This window comes from Zalophus californianus, chromosome 3, assembly GCF_009762305.2.
Source record: "Zalophus californianus isolate mZalCal1 chromosome 3, mZalCal1.pri.v2, whole genome shotgun sequence".
NCBI lineage: Eukaryota > Metazoa > Chordata > Mammalia > Carnivora > Otariidae > Zalophus > Zalophus californianus.
Window position 1 is genome coordinate 64,574,957 of NC_045597.1, and position 22,686 is coordinate 64,597,642.

A 22,686-nucleotide genomic window follows, 5' to 3' on the forward strand; every position below is an offset into this window, starting at 1 on the left:
CAGATATGCATATCTCTGATTACTCAAAAGAGCAAGATAGGGAAAAAATATCATTATTATCCTCTTTTAAATGAAAAACTGAAGACCACATTTGCCACCTTCAGACCTTGCCCCTCTTTCATGGATTCTCATGGAATTGAGCCACATTTCTCTGAATTTTCTTGCCAGCTATTTGAAATACTCTGCCTTGGGCTCCTTGTAAAGATGTCTTTTCCAAGAAAAAGCTGATCTTCAGTAGCCCCTAAGCGTTGACACCTACTCTGGACTGTAGCAACCTTCTCGCCCTACCATGAGACAACACAGTGGATTCCCTAGGAAGCTGCCTGGACTAGTTCACATTACATTGAGAAGGAGAAGCTGCTAATTTTGTTATTCCTGGGAATAAGCACAAGAGTATAAAGCATGCTTTGTTGAGGTTAAGGACTTGGGCCAGGTCTTTCTGTGGAACTTACATGAGTGGTTCGTGCCTGATTAAATGGACCCGTAAGCCTTGAACTATGGTCAGCATTTAATTCAATTGAATAAATATTCATTGACCTATTGCAGGCAGGTACTGGTGCAAGGGATCATGTGATGAAACATGACAGACCCTACTCAAATAGCTCACTATAAGCCATAATTAAAATGCAGGAGATGAGGGGAGTAAGTGCAATGTAAATGTATGTTCAAGGTACAATATCAGTACTGAATGAAAAAAAGAACAGTTGCCTATAGGAGTGTCCAGGAGAGTTAGCAGCTGGGTTGGAAGACCTGCAGGGATTCACTGTGAGGAAATAGGGGATGCATAATTCCAGACAGAAGTATCAGCATCTGCAAGCCTGCAATAGTTGGAAAGATCCAGACGCGGTCAGAACACGAATGGTTTGTTATGTCTGAAGCAGAACTATGCAAGCTGAGGGGAAGGGGTGAAGGAAAGTGGAGAGGGGTCATGGTAAAGGAGCTAAGGGCCTTGAAGGCCTTGCATAAACCCAGGACTATTTCCTGGAGTCAATGCAATAAACACGCAGACTTATAAATTTGCATTTTGTGAGGACCCTCTCAGCAGTGTGGTGCATAGGTGAGGAGAACTCAGAGGCTAATAGCCATGGGCAGAAAACAGACTGATTTTCCTAGTTTAGGCCTAAAATAATGACATCTGATGTTATGATAATATCTCATCATTGGAACTAAGGAGTGGTACTGAAATGAACCAAGGAGATGAATACAAAAGAAGCCTGCTTGATAGTCCTGGTCACAGAGGGGAGGTAGATCATTCTGAATGTGCTTGTGGCACCAGCAAAATAGGGACATATTTTAAACAACTCGACTGAGGTGAAATTGACAGACTATAAACTGCACATGCTTGAAGTGAATACTTTGACAAGTTCTTATAATATGGGTACACCTGTGAAAATATCACCACAATTACAATAGTGAACATATCTGTCACCCCCACAAGTTGCCTTTTGCCGTTTTATCATTTTACTCTGCCCACTTTTGCCCCTTCTCCGGCAACTGCTGATCAACTTTCTGTCACCGTGGATTAGTTTGCATTTTCTAGAGTTAATATACATGGAATTATACAATATGTGCTTTTTTCCCTCCAACTTTTCATTCAGCGTCCTTATTTTGAGATTCAGCTGTGTGTGCACATCGACAGTTCCTTCCTTTCTATTGCTGAGTGTTCCTCCATAGTAGGGTCATGCCACGTTTTGTTTATCCATTCACTAGTTGATGGAAATTTGAATTGTTCTTGGTTTTGGCTACTACAAACAAAACTACTGTGACATTTGTATGCAAGTCTTCATATGGACATATGCCTTCTTTTCTTTTGCTTAAATGCCCGAGACTAGAATGCGTTCATCCTATGGAAAATGTGGGTTCTGTTTGTTTTGTTTTGTTTTGTTTTGTTTTTAATTGCAAACTGTTTTCCAAAGTGGTTACATTTTGATGAGCAACATATGAGAGTTCCAGTTTCTCCATATTCCTACCAACCCATATCATGGTTAGTCTTTTTTATTTTAGCCATTCTAATGGGTGTGTAATGATATCTTGTTGTGGTTTTAATTGCATTTCCCTAATGATGAAAAATGTTGAGCATCTTTCACATCTGTATTTGCCATCAGTATATCTTTTGATGGTGTTTGTTCAAATCTTGCCCCCCCTTTTTTTAATTTAGGTGGTTTGTTTTCTTGTTATTGTTCTTGGATAGTGAATTACATATGGTCAGAGGGAATTGGAGTTAAAGAATATAGTTTTTTGATGCCAGGAACTCCTTAAATCTTAACTTAGGCAATGAGTGGGCAGAGAGGGGTCGTGTCTCATGTAGGTAAGTGCTGTGTCACTACACAATATTTGCATGCAGGTGGGTAAGCAATGTGATAGCCCAAAATAATTAATTATGAATTCATTGAGTTATTCATATCTCCATGACTTTCAAGTGGTAATTTTCCAATAGAAAAAAAAATCTGCTGGTAATTTAACCTTAGAGAATATGATCAAACCAGGCAAAACTCTAGATAGTCTTACATTAAAGATTTCTATTATATACCTGATCTCAGATGTCTTCTCTCAGATCATCAGCATCTATATATTTCTCCCTTTGTCCTTAGAGTTGTTCACTGGGTGTATAGTACTGATCCAGATCAACGTTTCGTGCCTCTCGGTTTTTTTAGCCACCAAAACTTTGGTTTTTGTTTATTTTCATCCCATTGTGTAAAAGCTCTATCTCAACTAGGTAACACTAGTGTATATATTTAATGCTTTGCTTGCCTAAGCAAGGCAATATCTTAGGCCAGTTAAAATGTACACATCTCCAGAAAGCCCTTAGGAAGAAAATTTAATTATAGTAGCAGACTGATATAGGAGATGGTTTTACATACAGAACTTTTTTTACAGACAATCTTAAACTTGCATCATATGGATGGCTGGCTGCCTACATGTTGACTCCCCTCACATCATAATGCTATTGATAACTTACTCTTCTTTATTCCTTCTTACTTATTGTCATTTGTCATCAATCTTGGTGAGAAAATAAGGAAATAGAAAAATAGAATCAGGAGAGGAAGGCAGATTGAATGTAGAGTGGAAGACAGTTTTTACTAATACTTATGAGTTTGAAATGTATTGGGAGCACTTAAAAGAGCAATCTTTATGTAAACTATAGAACCAAAAGCTATATGTGAGGCAACTCCTATAAAATGAGTAATTGGAAATTTGGGGGGACTAAATTATGTCCCCCACCAAAAGATATGTTAGGGTTCTAACCCCAAGTACCTCAGAATTTGATCATATTTGGGAAAAGAGTTATAGCAGATGAAATTAGTTAAGATGAGGTCAAATTGGAGTAGAACAGGCCCTTAATCCAATCGGACTGGTGTCCTTATAAGAACAGAGAAGAGGATGTCAGGGGCACCTGGGTGGCTCAGTCAGTTAGGCGTCTGCCTTCAGCTCAGGTCATGATCCTAGGGCCCTGGGATCAAGCCCTACATCAGGCTCATGGCTCAGTGGGGAGCCTGCTTCTCACTCTCCCTCTGCCACTCCCCCTGCTGTGCTCACTTGCTGCCTCCCTTTCTCTCTCTCTTTGTCAAATAAATAAATAAAAGCTTTAAAAAAAAAAGAACAAAGAAGATATGAGGTGAAGCACACAGCCATGTGATGAGAGAGACAGAGATTGGAAAGATCCAGCTGCAACGCAAGGATTGCCAGCCACTACCAGGAGGTAGGAAAAGACAAAGAAGGATTCTATCCCGAGTCTTAGAGAGAACACAGCCTTCTCAATGCCTTGATTTTGGACTTTAAACTTCCAGGCTGTGAGATAATAAATTCTATTTTTTTTTTAAGATTTTATTTATTTATTTGAGAGAGAGACCCAGCAAGAGAGGGAACACAAGCAGGGAGATGGGAGAGGGAGAAGCAGGCTTCCTGCCGAGCAGGGAGCCCAATGCGGGGCTCGATCCCAGGACCCTGGGATCACGACCTGAGCCGAAGGCAGACGCTTAATGACTGAGCCACCCAGGCGCCCCCTAAATTCTATTGTTTTAAGTCACCTGGTTTGTATGGTACTTTGTAATGGCAACCCTTGGAAACTAATACAATGAGTAAATACATATTTAGTAGAGCTGTAGCAGATATATTTTAATAGAACTTTAGCAATCATATGAAGATCTAGTTTACACACAAAAGCTTGCAATATTCACAAGGATAGCAGTGCCTTGGGGTAGAAAACTCTGTAAAGTTCTCATTTGCCTTCATATCCTGGGGGTTGCAGGTTGAGTTCCTTTGAAGAATTCCTACGGATGGTTACAGGTCTATGTTTTCAGTGACTCATTTCCTCATGTATAATAGCTTATCCCTTGTTTTCAGGTCATTCTTCACACATGCTTCATAATCATTCCATACAGACCGAGATGCGCATTTACTCAGGGAGCTATCACAAGGCTGCCCAGACCAGGATGTGGACAGGCAGCGCTGGTACTCACGGCAAGTGGAAATCCTGAAAATGATGATGAGGGAGAGGACACGATGCATCTCTCACTTTTAAGAACATAAATTAAGTTGTTTTTAAAACAGAGAAGGAGGGAAACCCACGAGTTAATAATCGTTGTGAGAAATTGAGGCCTAGGTTAGAGACAGGGCGGACGGGATAGGGACGTGGGCCAGCATGGGAGGAACTCTGCAGACACCGAAGCATGGCTGACAATGAGAGGAGAGAGGGAGAAAGAATGAAAAATGACACCAAGGAATAATTCCCTTTGAACAGACACTTTATCCGTAGTCTTCTCTGCTTTCAAGAGTGATGACAAATGCTGGCAGAGGCCTGTGAAACTGTTTTCTTCTCTGGCTCTTTTATGTGCTGCTTCTGTTCCGTTCTCCCCTCTGTTGTCCTACATGCTGGAGCAGAAAGTGCTCGTCGGTCAGTTACTGTGTGGGCTCTGCTGTTTCCAAAACACAGAGCTTTCCTCTCTGCATTGTAGACTAGTTAAATTCATTCCAACCTCAATAAACAGATAATTAACAACTGAGTGTTATTTTTAGCCCAGGAAATGTGTTAGCCAAGATAGTCTGAGGAGCTGTTGTCAGGGAGGCAGAAAGGAGTTCAGTGGCAAGGAAAAGAGATTAGCAGGCATAAAGGAAATGACTTTATTCTTGACCTTGAGACTAGAGCGAAAAACTTGTCTGTTTATAGGATCTAACACATTTGAAACAAATAAAACTCTTCACTTATATCATTTATCTGTATAAATTGGCAGCGTAGATGAGAGACTCTGTTTTGTGATATCAACTGTTGTTTCTGGAAAGAAGGTATAAGGACACCCTATTTTGTACAATTTAATTTTCTCAGAAATATGTGCTCAATGTCATATGAAAAGAGATAGGGAAAGGAAGGGGAAAACAGAGGTGACTATATCCTTTCATCTTATAAAGATAACTAGTATTCATCCCCATTGTGTCTCTTCTTTTTCCCTTCTCATTCTAATGGAAGACAGTCCTCAGGAAATGTCTCCCCAGGAGACTGACGAAAAGTGGAACACCCCTTGTGAACATGCCACTCCTAGATGCAGAAACTGCTGGTGGCTCATCAGAGACTGGGGAACCAACCCACTGAGGGCTGGCCAGGATCAGGACCAAACCTTCTTCCGTTTCCATCTACCATTCTCTCTTATTCACCTACATGATTCAATGGTCAAATGGTGGTTCCTTCAAAACTGCATCATTTTCTAACTCCACTATCTCTACTCATTTTTAAGAAAACTTCTAGGTAGCCACCTCGAAATGACTGGCAGTTTTTCATCCATCTGCCATGATAGCTTAAAACAATCTTCCATATACACCCTAAAGAGGGGTATTGATGAATAGATGTGGGATTTCTACCATCTGTGGCCCTTTGTGATTTCAGAGAACTAACAATATCTACCGACTCTACCTTCCCATGACCTAAAGTGCGTTTTGTTTATTCGCCATGTTCGATAATTTAATGTATTCAACATTGGGTTTATCACCTCCCACCTTATTCCCTTTGCCTCTGCATTTTCAACTTCCCATTACTGCCCACTCATATCCCAGCTCAGTTGCCAAACCAGTTTTGAATTTAGGCCCAGAAATGATGTAAGAAGTTAAATCCTGCCCCTGCCTCACCAACACTATCAGATGGAGTTCAGTTGTCATCTTCCCTTCTGGATATGGAGACATCGGAAGTGGGGCCCTAGTAAGTATGCTTTGAGTTATTCCTTGCATCCCAGTCTGCAAATGTGAATTTGACCTTTATGTCCAAGGAGAGTAATCAGGTGATGTGATGACTAGATAGGAGATTCTTTGAACTTGATAACACCAAGGGGTTTGTTGGCCAATAGAGTCTGCAGAGGAGAGGCTCTAAAGTTCAGCAATTATATATTTTTGTAGAAGACTGTCAGTGACCTTGTATGTATATGGACATATGTGTGTATACACATATCCTCATGCATGTAAATATATGTGTGTATATATGTAATAATGCTAATACCTAGCATTTACTGAATATATAGTATCATCTAGGAATTGCTGTATTCTTCATGTATTAAGTTCAATTAATTTTATAATAACTTTATATGATAAGTGTTTCTGTTATCCCTTACAGATCAGGAAAAAAGCACACTGAAAATTTAATAACTTATTAACGTCCTCACCATCAGGAAACAGCAGATCCAGGATTCAAAACCCAGTGGGCTCTTCCAAGGTTCATATGCTCTTTATCCCTACAATATCCAGATATATAATGTAAGAACACTGTGATTTGCCATTTCACTTTAGAGTCATAATGAAGGCAGATGGTGAGGCATAGAGTAAAGATCTGTCAGAAACTAGGTATGAGAATTTTTTTCTCCTTTCCTGATCCAGGTTCTTTATCATCTACTCATGTCTCTCCTATTCATTGTGTCTCAGTCTGTTTCATGCTGGTGTAGGTCCTTTCAAGGCATTTCTATGGTGAATTAGTCAACTCGTATCTTCTGGCTACCAATCAATGTACTATGGTCAGCTTTTCTACCTACACTACAGTTCTGTGACTTGATGGGCATTACTCCCTTGGTAATTTGGTGTTTATTCCTGTAAGTAGATATTACACTAATCTGCGCCATAGTATATGCGCTAGATGTGTGACTTCTATGCATCTGACAGCAAAGGCATCTTCACGAACTAAATTTGCCTGTTCACAACCTCAGTTGAGAGCCTCACTTTGAACCTACTGATTCAGAAATATTGAGGTGGGGCTCAGGAATGTGGGTTTTTAACAAGCCTCTAGGCACTCCTGCTGCTTACTCGATTTTGAGAACCCGCCACTCTGTGGCTAGTTCCCCTCACCCAGCTTCTCATACCACTCACAGCTGGATTTAGCTTAAAACAAAGTCCCACACACATATACACACCACACACCCAAGCACCCCCACTCCTTCACACACAGACTTGCTCCTAGGATTTATAAGTGCTCAAATGTCTACTTACATTGAATTAAAACCTCTCTTTCAGCACTCATCAGATACAGTGGAGCTAAATAGAATTTCATTAGACACCAAATGCTTTAAACCAGTGTTTATCGAATTTTAACATTCATAGGAATCATACTGTCAGATGTCAGTCCTATTCGGCAGGTCCAAAGTGGTGCCTAAGATTTTGCATTGTTGATGAGCTTCCAGCTGATGCCACACTGAGCAGCAAGGACCTAGACTCAACCATTGCCTCAATAAACATTTTCACCTGTGTCTCAAAATATGGCTGTGGTTTCCCTTTACACTCAATCACTGGCATATTCACCACTGATAATGACCTTCTAGCACAAGGGATAGCTCATCTGAACATACCCGTCTCCGCCCTCAAGTATTTATCATGATATTCTCTAAATCTAAATTAAAATACATCCACCTACTACAGTGCCTGTCAAATTCTACCTATCATTTCAGACTTAACTTACAAATTCTGCTTCCTGTCTTCAGTTTTCCCAGATTACTTCACGTTGGCACAATCCCTTCTATACGTCATATAATGCTCTACATTGTTACACTAATCTGTACCATAGACCATGTGCTAGCTGTGTGAATTCTGTGCATCTGACAGCAAAGGCATCTTCACTGAACTAAATTTGCCTATTCATAACCTCAGTAAGAAGACTGACCTTAAGTGAGGAAAGCAAAAAATAGAAAAATAGGAAAAAATTAGAAAAACTGGTAGACTGGTCACATGATCAGTCCCCAACATATGTTGAGTTCCCAGAAGACAGACTTAACCGGTTCTTCCGGATCTTGGTCCTCTCCCTACTTACCTAGCCAATGTCCAACTCACAGATGATGCTATTGGCTTAATTAAATTAGGGGAGGGCCAGGTGAAAATGATGTTTGATTAATAAAGTAGCAGCGCCTGATCAGTTATGCGGTGTGGCTGGGCTCCAGGAGACCAGAACTGTTTTAATTAGGAACACAACTAGAGCTATCTCTAAGAAACAGGGAGAGGCCCAGATGGTTAAAGGGCATTGGGAGCTATGAAGGAAATTAGGGACTGAAGTTGAAGAAAGCGTTTTTAGCTATAGACAAAATCATTCCCTAAAGCTCTGGCCTACAAATAATCCTTAAACCTTGCTATCAACATTACAAAATGAGCTGTTGAAAAGCATTCCTGAGCAGAGGAAATGAAACCCCAAAGGATATAGATTATTTTTTAATTGCTTAGAAATAAACGGTAAGACTCAGAGGAAATTGTGGTCCTTTTTAAGCAAAGAAACAAGATTGCCTGTATGTAAATCACTCCGATACATTCAACTCAAAACTTTCAACTCTCTTGAGACTCAACTCAATTGAGACTGACAGGTAATTATCCACCTTAGTCAAGATGCATAAAATAGCCAGGTTCGTTGTCCCCAGAATCCAGATTTTTGCTCTTATAGAGAATACGGCTGCAGTCTGAATCTTGGATATACATTTTTAAACTAGAAAATATATTTAAAAACTGAAAAGATGAAGAAAGGACAAATACCAAGTAAATCTGATCAATAGTTATTTTAATTACTAGGGATCCATTAATTTTTTAACTCTCTTCTGTTGATTATGCCCATATCTAGTTAATATTTAATTCCTCCCCATGTAGTAATGAAGTTTCTTGTTTCTTTGGTTTTAGTTTTTGGGTTTTTTGCTTGTTTTCACTTTGTAGCTTTATCCTTTCTCTTCATCATTTTCCTTTACGGTACGGAGTATTTTAGTATTTTGAGTAGTTTTAAAAGCATTAATACTGGATCTCACTTTATTCATAAAAATTAGATTTCAATAATCTTTCCAGTTTTTTTAATATTTCAAAACTATGACTCAATGATTCTATATATAATCATGAGATCCGGCTTTTGAAACTTTTTTAAAGGTTATTGAAAAGAGGAACAGAAAGTTTTTCTTTTTTTTTTTAATGTCTTTTACAATTGCATGGCACAAATGTGAATTTGAATGTTCCTAATGTCTTTATATGAATTTTAATGTGATGACAGGAGTTGTGCTAGAATTGGCCAACAACTGTAGGGAGAAGCGAGACTGTAACTCAGTGTGCCTGAAGAGATACCCCACTTCCCCTAGTCCTGGAAGGGTAGTTCCTGTGACTCAGTGTGCAGTAGAGAGATGATGCGGAGGAGGCAGGCCCAGTGGGCTCCCAGCATGTGGTGGGCAATGTGATGGCCCATCTGGAAGGGGCTTTGTTGGAATGGGCCAGTGGCAGGTGTCAGAGACAGGATGGCCCCCTCTCTGAGGGTATCTTTCAGAGGGAGTTGGGATAAAGCTGAGTGTTCCTCTAAATAATCCAAATAAACTAAGAGACGGTGGGGGGGGGGGCTGGAGGAGAAGAGAGAAAGAAAGACAGGAAGGAGGGGACAAAGAAGAAATGAAGTACACTGTGAAGCATGAAGGAAGGAAAAGAACCAAGAATAGAAGGAAGAAGGGACACATGAGATAATGAAATGTTTGAATCCACTTTAGCAATTAAAGACTAAAAAAATCCTGTAATCTAGAAGTTTAATTCTTTTAATCTTATTTTGGTAACTAATTGAACGTGAAACCCATTTTTTTCATGGCAAATCTACTAATTAATAGCATACAATTTGGGGGGTGCTGGTATAGGCATGTAGTGAACAGGGATACTAGAGAGAGGATGTAAAACCATTGTGAGGAAATTTAGATTTATAGTGATTCTTTTTGGGTTATTATATTATTCCTTTGGGTTATAGGAATACTTTTTGGGTTATTTCAATCCTCTGATTAGAACGGATTTGTAGTCAAATAATATCCACACTTGGGAAAACTTGTATATTATATACACTCACGCCTGCTCTTCTTATAGTCCTATTTCTATTCTGTACCTCTACCTAAGTCTCACTATGTCTGTATTTAGCAGAAAATCGTGTACACTCTTCATTTACTGAGCACAAATGTATACTTTCCAATAATTAAAGAAAAAGACCTTTTAAGAAAAGACATTGGTAAAAATTAAGGCTAACCTAGTGCTTGGCAATGGCAGATGTTCTGGAAGGACTGAATAATTTGCTTCTTCTGGGTAATTTAACACAATCTTTATGTGTGTATTAGGCAGCAGAAATATTTATCCAAGCAAACCTTAAATGCTCCTAATAAAATTATTTGTTCAGTTGTCCTGGGGTATCTCTTGTTGTAATGCGATTTGGGACAAGGGCAGAGGTGGTTAGTCCTAGAATTCACGCAGGTCACGTTAAACAAAGTACCTACCTTTCTTTTACATTTTCTGCATGTATTAAATATGTTATTCATACTTAGTCCCTTAAAGCGTTTCTTCAGTTTGTGAGGATTAATGCGATATTACAGCAACTGCTTGTTAGATCTTGCATTTTCTGTAAGTTTAACTCCCTTTTACTAATGCCTTTCACCTGTGCTAAATTGTATGAGGAATGTTTTATATGAAAAACTAGAAAGAAGATGATAGACTGACTTGTTTATAAAATGCTGACGGGAAGGATCGTGTATGTGTGTTGGAGTTGCAACTCTTAAAAAGAAGACGGCTGGTTAATGACTTATAGCACTCCTTGCCATTATTCTGCAGATATATCAGCAAGAACTCTATTTTGACTTTCAAATACCTGACTTTGACCAGAATAATAGGCAAGGATGGTGTTAAGAAAAGCTATTCTTTCGATTATAAAGTTTGATTTTACTGATTACTTACAAAGTAATAAAGAGAGTCCTCATCATCCCAGTCTTAAAGAAACGCAGTTTTATTTTATCTGTATTTACTTAGCCCATTATTATAAATTTGATTTGATTTATTACATATTTCTTTGCCCACTATGTCCTTTGATGAGCAGAGTGTCCAAGACAAGGTGATGAGAAACAGTTGCGTGAGAAATCATTTCATGTCCAGCCCATATGTTTGCACAGCTCAACTATTGAATTGCTCTTTTAGTCAATCATCTTGTCTCTCTTTTCACTCTCAAACAGCTTTTAGTTTGCGATAATCAAGGCTCTTTATGAGAACTCCAGGATGTTTTGCTTGCTTACCATCAGAAAAGAGTAAGGGCGAAGTCTTGTCTAAAGGAGATCCACACAGGCTAAGGCTGAAAAAGAAATATGATGCCAGTAGAACTTTCCCAAGTCCCTTACAAGAAACTAAAGCTTCTACTGCAAACTGCCCATAGGGCATCCCTTAAACACTTCTTGCTGGCATATGTTCTCTCTCTCCCACCATACCTTGCCTTAATTGCCTTCCCTTCTCTTCTCTGCTTATACAAATCTGACCCTTCAGAGCCCACATCTACTCGGAAGTGTTCTTGGACAATTCCGTCTGGAAGAAATAACTCCCTCTGAATTTATGTAATGCCTAGCTGTCAGTCCCAGTGAGAAGGGTAGTGTGCAGAAAAAAAAAAATCCTGGACCAGTTAGTCTAATATTTTATCATTTACTAGATATGTAACCTTGAGTAAATTGACTAACTTCTTGTAACACCCTCTATCTTCATCCTTAAAAGAGAGTAAGATCTATACCATATCTCCAACATGTTGTCAGGATAAAATGATGTTATGTTTGTGAAATGTTTGGTATATGGTAATTGATTATACTTAGGCAAAGTATCTGTTTTATTTCCACGAAATTCAGCATCTGATGATCAACATTCTGGTAATCCTAATATGCTTTCATGTATGTTTTTCTTATTGCCTCAACCCAATTGAAAGTTTATTTACTTTTCCTAATGATAAAAGTAGTAAGTGTTTATCAGAAAATGTAAAAAGCACACCCAAATATAAAAATGAAAATCTAGTATAATGTCATTACTAGAAAATAACCAGTAATCTGAGAAAAAAAACACTCTATCACAGTTCTTATATACGTATATATATATATATATATATATATATATATATATATGTTTGTGCCTTTGTACATAACTTTGCTCACTGATCAATGTGTCCTATGAATATTCATGTTCTCCAGCTGTATTTTTACTTCCTCAATGTACTTGAGTAAGTCAAATTTCTGTCACATCTGGCTAAGCACATAGCACTACGCCTTGGGTAGAAAACGTTAAATAAATGGGCTTTATTCACAGAATGATTCAAAAGGACTTCATGATTAACTATACAATTATTATTTTTTTATAGATTTTATTCTTTTAAGTAATCTCTACCCCCCATGTGGGGCTCAAACTCACAACCCCAAGATCGAGAGTCACATACTCTACCAACTGAGCCAATGAAGCACCCAGTATAAAATTATTTAAAGCAGGACTTCCAGCTTTAAAGATAAATCTGTGGTCTTACTGATGCACTGAAGCCACCGCACGTGACACTGACTCTTCCTTTCCTTTCCTTTCTGTTTAGTTTGTTGCTCAGCCCAACTGTCAACAACTGCTTGCATCTCGCTGGTACGATGAGTTCCCAGGCTGGAGGAGACGGCACTGGGCGGTGAAGATGGTGACGTGTTTCATCATAGGACTTCTTTTTCCCGTCTTCTCTGTGTGCTACCTTATAGCTCCTAAAAGCCCACTGGGACTGTTCATCAGAAAGCCATTTATCAAGTTCATCTGCCATACAGCGTCCTATTTGACTTTTTTGTTCCTGCTGCTGCTTGCCTCTCAGCACATCGACAGGTCAGACTTGAACAGGCAAGGTCCACCACCAACCATCGTCGAGTGGATGATTTTACCGTGGGTCCTGGGTAAATGTGTTACTATAGAAAATATAATAAAAACGTGTTGCTGCCATGGAATTTCGTTGCCCAGAAAAGAATAGTCATTAAAGTTTTGGACGTAGGCATACTTAAAACAGGTCCTGACCATTGTAGCTCCAAAGCCTAATCCCCAAAGCTAAATAAATGCTTTGCAAGTTTTGGGGGACTTGCCCCCAGATGCCGCCTATGAAATGTAACCATAGGTTTTAGGATTTGTGATTTCAATGACTTCACATCCCATGAATGGTTTTCTGGGTTTTTTGTTTGTGTCCTTGTCTTTTAAAGACTTTCAACATTTCTCATTGGCTGTATATCACTGATCGTTCTAATTTTCTTAATAGATACACCTTCTAAAAGACAAATATAAATCACTCTGCAGAATTAGTGATTCTGTACATAAAGTAACTATAACCATTCTTTAAAATCAATCCATTAAGTTTATCTTCGAAATTATATATTCAATCAAAATGATAGGATATTAAACACTATGACATCCTCCAATGTCTCTGTTCTTTCCATAGAAAGAAAAGTATTTTGGGATCTGCAGCAAATCTTGGTAAGGTAGAAAACCTTAAAGTAGCTGGTAAAAGCTTTGTTTTCCTCTCTTCTTGTTATTGTAGCCATAGTTAAAATTTACATTTTAATTATTCTTTCCTCTATCTTACGGTGGTTTGCTGAGAAATCACATTTTCCAATTTAGCCCATCATTTTAAACCTCTCTGGTATCATATCCATCTCATCATTTAGTAATTAGAAAATATGTGAAAATTTCATGATTCACAGTCTCAGATCAGTTTGGCCTGTCAAAACTACTGGAGAGACTATAAAATGTGGAAAAAGCAGGGGAAAAAAAGGACTATATCTCAATCTGACATAGATATACTCTTCGATTTTAAAGATTATAAATATTCTAAGTACTGACAATAAGAAAAAGTTCATAGCCACGAGATTTGATATGTTTTACAAATGTACTGGAAAAAAACACCTTCTTAAGCTACCTTTAAAATAGAGTACATTCTCATTAATCTGAAATGCATAAAGTGTGATTTTGCTTAAATTAGAAGAAAGGTTTAGGTAACCTGTGTTCTTTTTGCATAAAATAATTATGACATTGCAGTTGACATTCAATATAAGACGACCCTGCCTATTCCCTTTTAAATTAAATGTCTCACATTAGGAATATGTTCTTTATGGAGTTTTCTCCATAGAAAATTCATTGGAAACAATTATCAAAGAAGCGTTTAGAGGGTTAAATTTCCCATTATGGGTAACTTATATGCAATGTCTAAAAATTCTGGTATTCCAAATGAATTACAGAATATTTAATTTTGAACAATGCTATAGACACAGTGAAGCAAAAGCAGATATAGTATTTCTAGACTTTTCCTTTGTGCAATTAATGAAAATATGTAGAGTAAGTACAATGTGGGGCAATAGTGATACAAAAGTAACAAAAAAAAAAGAAGAAGAAGAAATTCCTTGCTCTTATGAAGCTTAAATTTTACTAGAGGGCTAGATAGATAATAAACAATGAGATATGTTGCTTAATGTCAGAAAATGGTAAATAACATTAAAAAACAGAAGCTTTAAACCTTTAGTAACTTGTACAATTAAGACTCATTGGCTGCCTCCTACTTGCAAAACTTGTAACAGAATTTTCCATGAAAGTTGGCTAGAAATTATATCCAGACCACAGCTGAATGCTTAAATAAGGTACACCTTTAATTGTGATAATTAAAATTCCAGTCTAGAGAAATATCTACTAAAGGCAACATTTCCTTAAAATATCCTGACTTCAAGGAGTTAATTTATCTGGGAATTTTTAGGATAAAAAGATATTTTCTAGACTAAAAAATATATATGAATGATCCTCTTGCTTGGAGAATTCTAAGAGCCTCCCATCTGACACTGAGTTCTAAGTGTTTTACTAGATCCATAACTATAAGGGGGTACCTGCTATGTTATTAGCCTCTTGTAGAAAACTCACTGTATTTGAATACATGCTCAGGTTCTATCACTGAGAGACTATTAAATTATGGGTGGTCACAACCTCTCAGGATTTTTTAGTATGTTCCTCAATAAAAAGAAAGATTTAGAGTCTCGCTGAGTCCTAGTGTCCTGCACTGGGGAGCAATCATTACTAAGGTAGAGAAAATTGGTCTTTTTTTGACAGGGGATGGGAGGTGAGGAGGCGGCTAAGGACAACAGGGTAGGAATGCTCTAACCTTTCACCAAAGGTGTGATATAGAGGGAAAGGCCAGGTCTGATTCGATAACTCTATTAATGAGCATTCCATCTTGTCTCATTTAAAACTATCTCTGACCAAGGAAGCGGTCAAACATTTCACAGTCCCTCCATTGTGAGGTTCTGGATTTGGAATAACAAGACTGAAAGACTTAGAGAGAAAAGAGTGGCATACAAAAGTGTTCCGCATCCTGTTAATTTTTCCAGTGATAGACTGAAGCTCTATGCAGGGGTTTTTCGCAAGTCTTCTTGAACTGATTTAGATTTTCAACCCATGTCACACTGTGAGCTACTTATTGGGTAAAGAAATGCTTTTTCATTCCTACTAAATTTACTCACCTTCTATTTTCAGGGGATGTTTCCCAGACCTCTGATAACATAACTTAAGAGAAATGATTACTTTTATATCTCCCATTTTTTTTATCCTGACAAAAAGACTTTTGATTTATTCATTTTATATATTCCTATCATAAATTTTAACTTTTCCTGAGTAGAAAAGTTTTCCTAACTGTAAAGCTTAATCTCTCAACTCGATCCCTGTATCTCCTTAAGAAGTATGGTTTTGCTTTGGAATTTCTGTTCTTTCATAAACTTTGCTGTGTTTCAACAATATGAATTTATGTGGTATGACAGATCCAGATATCTTGTGATTTAGTACAGTGGCAGGATAATGTTTCCCTGTTATTTTCAATATCTTTCCTGTGGAAGTTCAACATCCTGTTGACTATTTAAATTGAAGTCTATTGAGTTTTGTATCTTTAGAAAACAGTCTGCAGTGACCCTTGTATTCTTCCACTGTGGTATCATAGATACGCTGTAACTCATCTCTTGCAAAAGGTTTTTGAATGATTTTTCCTTCAGACTTTCTTGTATTGAAGGTTAATGACCCTTCTTTCTCCCATCAGACAACTTCAAGAGATCTTATAGATGTCTGCTGTCAAGATAAAGTTTAGCATATAAACAAAGAAATCTAAAAGCCTCCTGCAGGGATCAAATTTAGGATTTAGTCGTCTTGAGATACAGTCCTAACCAAAAGAGAAAACTAATCACAGATAATTCAGTTAGAACTATCTCAAAAGGTAGATTCTTGACAGATAAACACCAATATACTTCTCACACTGTCAAATTACCCATTTAAACTAGAGTAAAAAGTGAAACAAAAGTTCTATCAAGCAAGCGTATGAGCTTGATGACGGAACTATACTTTGCAAGTGTCTGAGAAAAAGTGTCATTGGAAAGACTGGACAATGGATTAAAAGGAGCCTGGGGCCAGATTAGAGACCTGGTTACTTCTATGCTCCGCTGTGCCATGACCCTGAGCCTCTTCATTTATTCAGGGTTTGGTTTTTAACATAGAATACCAGGGATATGAAATGAATATTCATGTCAGAATTTCCCTTTTACATAGAATTTATATGCAAACTAAATATAGCATGTTATATTTATAATGTATAATGAGAATTTATCTAAATTATAGCAGCAGGGGCGCCTGGGTGGCTCAGTTGGTTAAGCGACTGCCTTCGGCTCAGGTCACGATCCTGGAGTCCCAGGATCGAGTCCCGCATCGGGCTCCCTGCTCAGCGGGGAGTCTGCTTCTCCCTCTGACCTTCTTCCCTCTCATGCTCTCTCTCTACCATTCTCTCTCTCTCTCTCAATAAATAAATAAAAATCTTTAAAAAAAAAATTATAGCAGCAGTTCTATCTCAAATAGATGTCATTTGTTTTCTGAAGGTAATAGGGAGTAAAATAGGAGGAAAAAAAACTTTCGAATGTTAATTTTTAAGGCCTTCTGCAAAGCCAGTTTTGATTTTTCTACAAAATCCATTATAATTCAACTCTAACAGTCAAATCTGTGTCATAGCTTATTCCCTGCAAAAAAAGTGTGCATATATGTATATGCGTGTGAAATATCAAGAGGTAGACTTACGTTATCAGTTTAGCAGAGAAAGCATGAAATTGACATCACTTTACAAAAAAGTAGAATATTAATGAAGGCTGTCACGTTAATAAAGCAGGAAATAGTTTGTTCTCAATGAGAAGGAAAAACGTCTGCTGCCTTGACTTGATATTATGTGTGTGCCTAAGAATATGCCATAATTATGTAGTATATAAATCTATGCGCGCTGAGCATGATAAGGAGAAGGGTGAGCTGAGGAAAAGATGTATCATAGGAAGAAATCTGAGCTCTGTTAAAAATAGCTTCTAGTGAATTCCTAGGCATAAACTAAGAATTGCTCATAATATCCGGATTATACATCTTGCCCATAACACGTACTTATTTGACAATTTTTCTCTAACAAAATTGGCCTCTCATTTCCATGATTTATTTTATATTTTTATCTTTTAAAGGGTTCATATTAACAAATCTGAACATTTCAATAAGGCCTGCCAAATTGCAAATGGAAAAAGAAAACTTGTGATCACATTCTCCTCTAGCTAAAGACTCATAGAGACAAGCAATTCTATATATGTATATTCTTCCTTTTGACATCTTTTCTACATCTTTTGACTAATAGGCATTAAGATCATTTGGTTTCAGGTACTCATACTCTCAGCCTCCCTCCTGAATGACCCATCTTCTCAGATAGCCCCCCAAAGGTATTCTTGCAATTATAAGAAATAAGTCCCTAGTTTCTCCCCACTCTCTCCCTTGGCAAGGTACTCTAACCAACTCAGCAAACGGGCTGCAGACACACATAGACACTGAAATACAGCTGCAGAAGATCCACTTATTAATTTAAAGAGACATTTTAAGTTTCAAGAAAACCAGATAATCATTGTAGTATGACATATAATCATCATTTTCCTTTTTATCTGTGGGGAAAAAAGTTTAAGGTCACCTCTACTAAGACTTATCAAGATTTATCAAGACTAACACAGTAAGATTTCAAACAATGAAAAATTTATGTAGATTTAAATTGTTGGGCACATCCTATTGCTGGCCAAATGACTTCTTTATCAGAGAGAAGGTTAAGCATTTTAGGTCATGACCAATACTTATCTGGTACCCCGAAAGTGAAATCAGCACGCTTTGAGAGAGTATTTGGCAACATGATTCAAATGGTTCAAGGGATGGGAGCAAAAGATAGGGAAAGAGGAGTAGATATTAAATGAGGGAGGGTCAGCGTAAGAGACGGAGGGTCGCTGAAGTGGTTTTCGTGAGTTCAGAATAACAATAGCAGTAGCAGTAATAACTAAGCAGAAACTAAGAAGGTAGGCACCCTGATAAATGATTGAATGTGTGTTCTTATCTGAACTTCATAGTAGCTCCACTTAATTGAATCATAATAAATGTTGTTTGTATCTCATTTCATTGAGAGGGAATAGGCTTAGAGAAGTTAGATCGCTTGTCCAGGATCAGGAGCTAACAAATGCTAGCCACTTGATTCATACTTCATTGTGTAATTCCAGAGCTAAAACCTTTATGCTCCACAAATACTGCCCCCAAAATTGAGTAGGATTCTTAACTTCCACATATGAGTGAAATCATAAGGCATTTGTCTTTCTCTAACTTTTCTGCTTAGCATTATACTCTCTAGATCCACCATGTTGTTGCAAATGGTAAGATTTCATTTTTTATGGCTGAGTAATATTCCATCACACACACACGCACACACACACACAGAGCACATCTTCTTTATCCATTCATCTATCAATGGATGCTTGGGCTGCTTCCATAACATGGCTACTGTAAATAGTACTGCCATAAACATAACGATGCATGTGTTCTTTCAAATTACTGTTTTCATATTCTTTGGGCAAATGCCCAGTAGAGGAATTACTGGATAATGTGGTAATTCTATATTTAATTTTTTGAGTAACCTCCATACTGTTTTTCACAGTGGCTGCATCAGTTCACATTCCCACCAACAGTGCATGAGGATTCCTTTTTCTCCACATTTTTGCCAACATCTGTTGTTTCTTGTGTTTTTTATTTTAGCCATTCTGACAGGTGTGAGGTGATATCTCATTGTGGTTTTAACTTGCATTTCCCTGATGATGAATGATACTGAACATCTTTTCATGTGTCTGTTGGCCATCTGGATGTCTTCTTCGGAGAAATGACTGTTCATGTCTTATGCCCATTTTTTAACTGGATTATTTGTTTTTTGGGTGTTGAGCTGTATAAGTTCTTTATATATTTTGGATACTATCTCTTTATCAGATATGTCACTTGCATATATCTTCTTCCATTCAGTAGGTTGTCTTTAGTTTTGTGGATTGTTTCCTGTGCTGTGCAGAAGCTTTTTATTCTGATGTAGTTCCAATAGTTGATTTTTGCTTTTGTTTCCTTTGCCATCTAAAAAGATGTTATGTCTGATGTCAGAGAAATTAATGCCTATGCTCTCTTCTGGGATTTTTATGGTTTTAGGTCTCACATTTAAGTCCTTAATCCATACTAAGTTTATTTTTGTGTATGGGGTAAGAAAGTTGTCCAGTTTTATTCTTTTACATGTCTTACTGTCCCTTTAAGTCAGTGTTTCTTGAAGTGTGGGCAGCTGACTAAAGTCATCATCATTGTGAATTTCTACAAAAAAATGTAGATTTTGAATTCTCCCCTTGGTTGATTAGTTCAGATATTCCAGAGGTCTTTAAACAATTGAGAAATAATTCTGGAAGCAAAATTTCATGCAAAGTATGTATTCATGTAAAAGCTTTATTAAAGAGTCTCAACTCATTAGAATCTAAACCTGAAATGGTTTAACTTCTGATCACTCTCCCCAAGCACCCTCTACCAGATACCATTTTCCTGTACTTTGATGATATGTCTAGTAGATACAAGTTCCTGAAACTTTAAGTTATTAAAAAATAGTCCCAGGAGCACCTAGGGGGCTCAGTTGGTTAAGTGTCTGCCTTCAGTTCAGGTCATGATCCCAGGGTCCTGGGATTGAGCCCCGTCTTGGACTCCTTGCTCAGCAGGGAGTCTGCTTCTCCCTCTCCCTCTGCCTCTCCCCCTCCTTGTGCTGGTGCTCGCTCTCTCTCTCTCTGACAAATAAATAATTTTTTTTTTTAAAGTAGTCCCAGTTCAGTTTAAAACTTGAGTCTTATCATTCGTTTAAAGCTTTCCTCTTCTTGACAAAGGCCTGGCCCATGGCTCAGAGAACCTAGAATTGTCCATCATTTGCTCGTCCTTCAACCCCAACTCTGGAATGGAAAGAGGGGCACAAACTGTTCACGTTCTCCTCTTTGGTGGTTGTAGGGAAGAGGGATGACAAGAAAAGTTACAAGTCTTCATGACTTCACTGGAACCCTGGTCACAGCTCTTTCCTTTTGGTTGTATGCATCTCAGGCTAATACTGTGTAGCCAGTATGACAGGCCATGACTCATGACTCTCCTGATGAGTGCATGAGTGTTCTCTAGAGGGCCTTGTGTACCTCCACATTGCATAGTTCTCTGGAAGCACAACACAGCTCTGCCTGACATCTTCCAGTCCCTCAACCCTTGTAACCAGTAGTTGGCAAGGATAGGAGGGCATGATTGCTAAAGCTCGGCTTCTTCCTGTAATAAGCACTCACTCCCTGAGAGCATCACAAAACCGCCTCATGTCATGTCAGGAGGTCAGGCTGCAGCTAGCTACCTTACTGCCAATACACACTGTCTGCTGTCCTTGACAAGCTAGACCCAGGGAGACAGGAGTGAGCCAAATGCCTGAGCAGACACTCCAGTAAGGATTGAAATGCCAGTTTTTCCTTGTAGAATTCCCCCAAATTTATGAGGGATTTTTCTCAGAGTCTTCCTCACTTGATTTAGGAAGGTGGTAGTGCTGGTGAGCTGTCACCTTCGTCTATCCATCTGGTATCCCAATTAGCACAAAAACTGTATGACCTTGACCTCACAGCTCTCTTGCCACTTATTCCAAGTGTTCTCTCAGTATAGACTATGGGGTTGGAGAGCCAGGTGGTTGGTAAAAGATATGGTCCTAATGCCTCTTTATAAGCCCTAGAGGGCAGGGTGTGGCTACAATTTTCTGTAAGTTGTCTTCAGAAAGTAGTTAGTGGGGTCTCTTTATCTCTATTTGGGTTTTAAATATAACACTGAGAGGATAGAAGCTGCCCCTTAACTTGGCACATTTTTGGGGTCCGGCAGAATGTGAGTCTCCACTGAGTAAAAGAACTACATTTAGATTTTTCTAAGCAAAAGCAAAATTTTCACCAGAGACCACTTTTTTGTTCCCTGATTTGGGGAGGAAAAAAAATAAATAAAAGAAACACCTACGGCAGGGAGGAATTCTTTTTTGTTCTTTTTTATCTACGTTGATTTGGTGCCACAGCATAGAACTCAGTGTTCTATGAAGAGACTTCCAAGGTCAGGTCCCTCGACTAGCTCTTGGGCTGCCATAACAAGCCCTTGGAGGTTGCCCTAGGTGAAAAGGTGACTCACTCTTTGTTTAGAGTTATTTGTCCTTTGTGTAAATACCGACAGGGAGAAAGAACAAGACAAGAGGTCTGTTCACAGAATTACACACTTCTCATCTGAAATCCGGGCTGTTAAATGTGGCATCTGAGGTCTGCTTACCTCATCTTATCTTCACAGCCTGCTTCACACGATAGGATATAATCAGACACTCAAGTAGCCCTGACGAAAACTGTTATGGGAAAGGTAGGAAAAAAAATACTAAAGACTTCCAGGCATCCACAAATATCTTTCAAAGGAAGTTCTCTGACTCATTTGCACTATGATCATTCCTTTGCTGGTCCCCACATTCTCAACATCCATGCTTGTAATAGACCTCCACCGTGACTCTGAGAAATCATGTCATCTGTTTATAAACAGCAGAGAGCAATTTTGAAATGTTCCCATTGTGGGAACAGGACAAACATTTTGTGACAGAAGCTCCCTGAAGCTTTGTTCTCTTCGGACTAGTTACCAGGAATAGTTGATCTGGATGCATATTTCAGCCAGTTAATAGCACCCTCTAGCTTTTCTAAAGGCTTGTTTCTTCAAAAATTTCAGTGAATGTCACCAGAGCAGAGGAAACTTGGTATTTCACTAACGTGCTTATAAGAAATAGAAATCAATAGTTACCAAACACATATGCAGTGACTAGAGCTCTAGCAAGTGCTACTCCATTCTGGTGTTCTAAGACAACAAGATCCCAAACCCCATTAGCCAACAAATACTGACTGACAGTCTTATTTACAGCTCAGGTTAAAAAATGATGGTGTGAACACTCAGTTTCATCAGGATCTCTGTTTTACCCACACAGCTATGACTTACAAAGGTCAGAAGTGAAAGAATTTTTTTTGTGTGATCCAGAAAGCCAGACTT

At 38.3% G+C, this 22,686-nt stretch overlaps 1 protein-coding gene across 9 annotated transcripts in view; it reads left to right on the plus strand.

Annotated features, from left to right (window-relative positions):
• TRPC4 (transient receptor potential cation channel subfamily C member 4) overlaps positions 1–22,686 on the plus strand; it is a 199,976-nt gene that overhangs the window by 129,247 nt on the left and 48,043 nt on the right. For all 9 annotated transcript variants that reach the window (XM_027589174.2, XM_027589170.2, XM_027589178.2 and 6 more), the window contains one exon: positions 12,824–13,160. In XM_027589174.2, the coding sequence (XP_027444975.1) occupies positions 12,824–13,160 (337 nt within the window). The remainder of the gene's footprint in view (positions 1–12,823; positions 13,161–22,686) is intronic.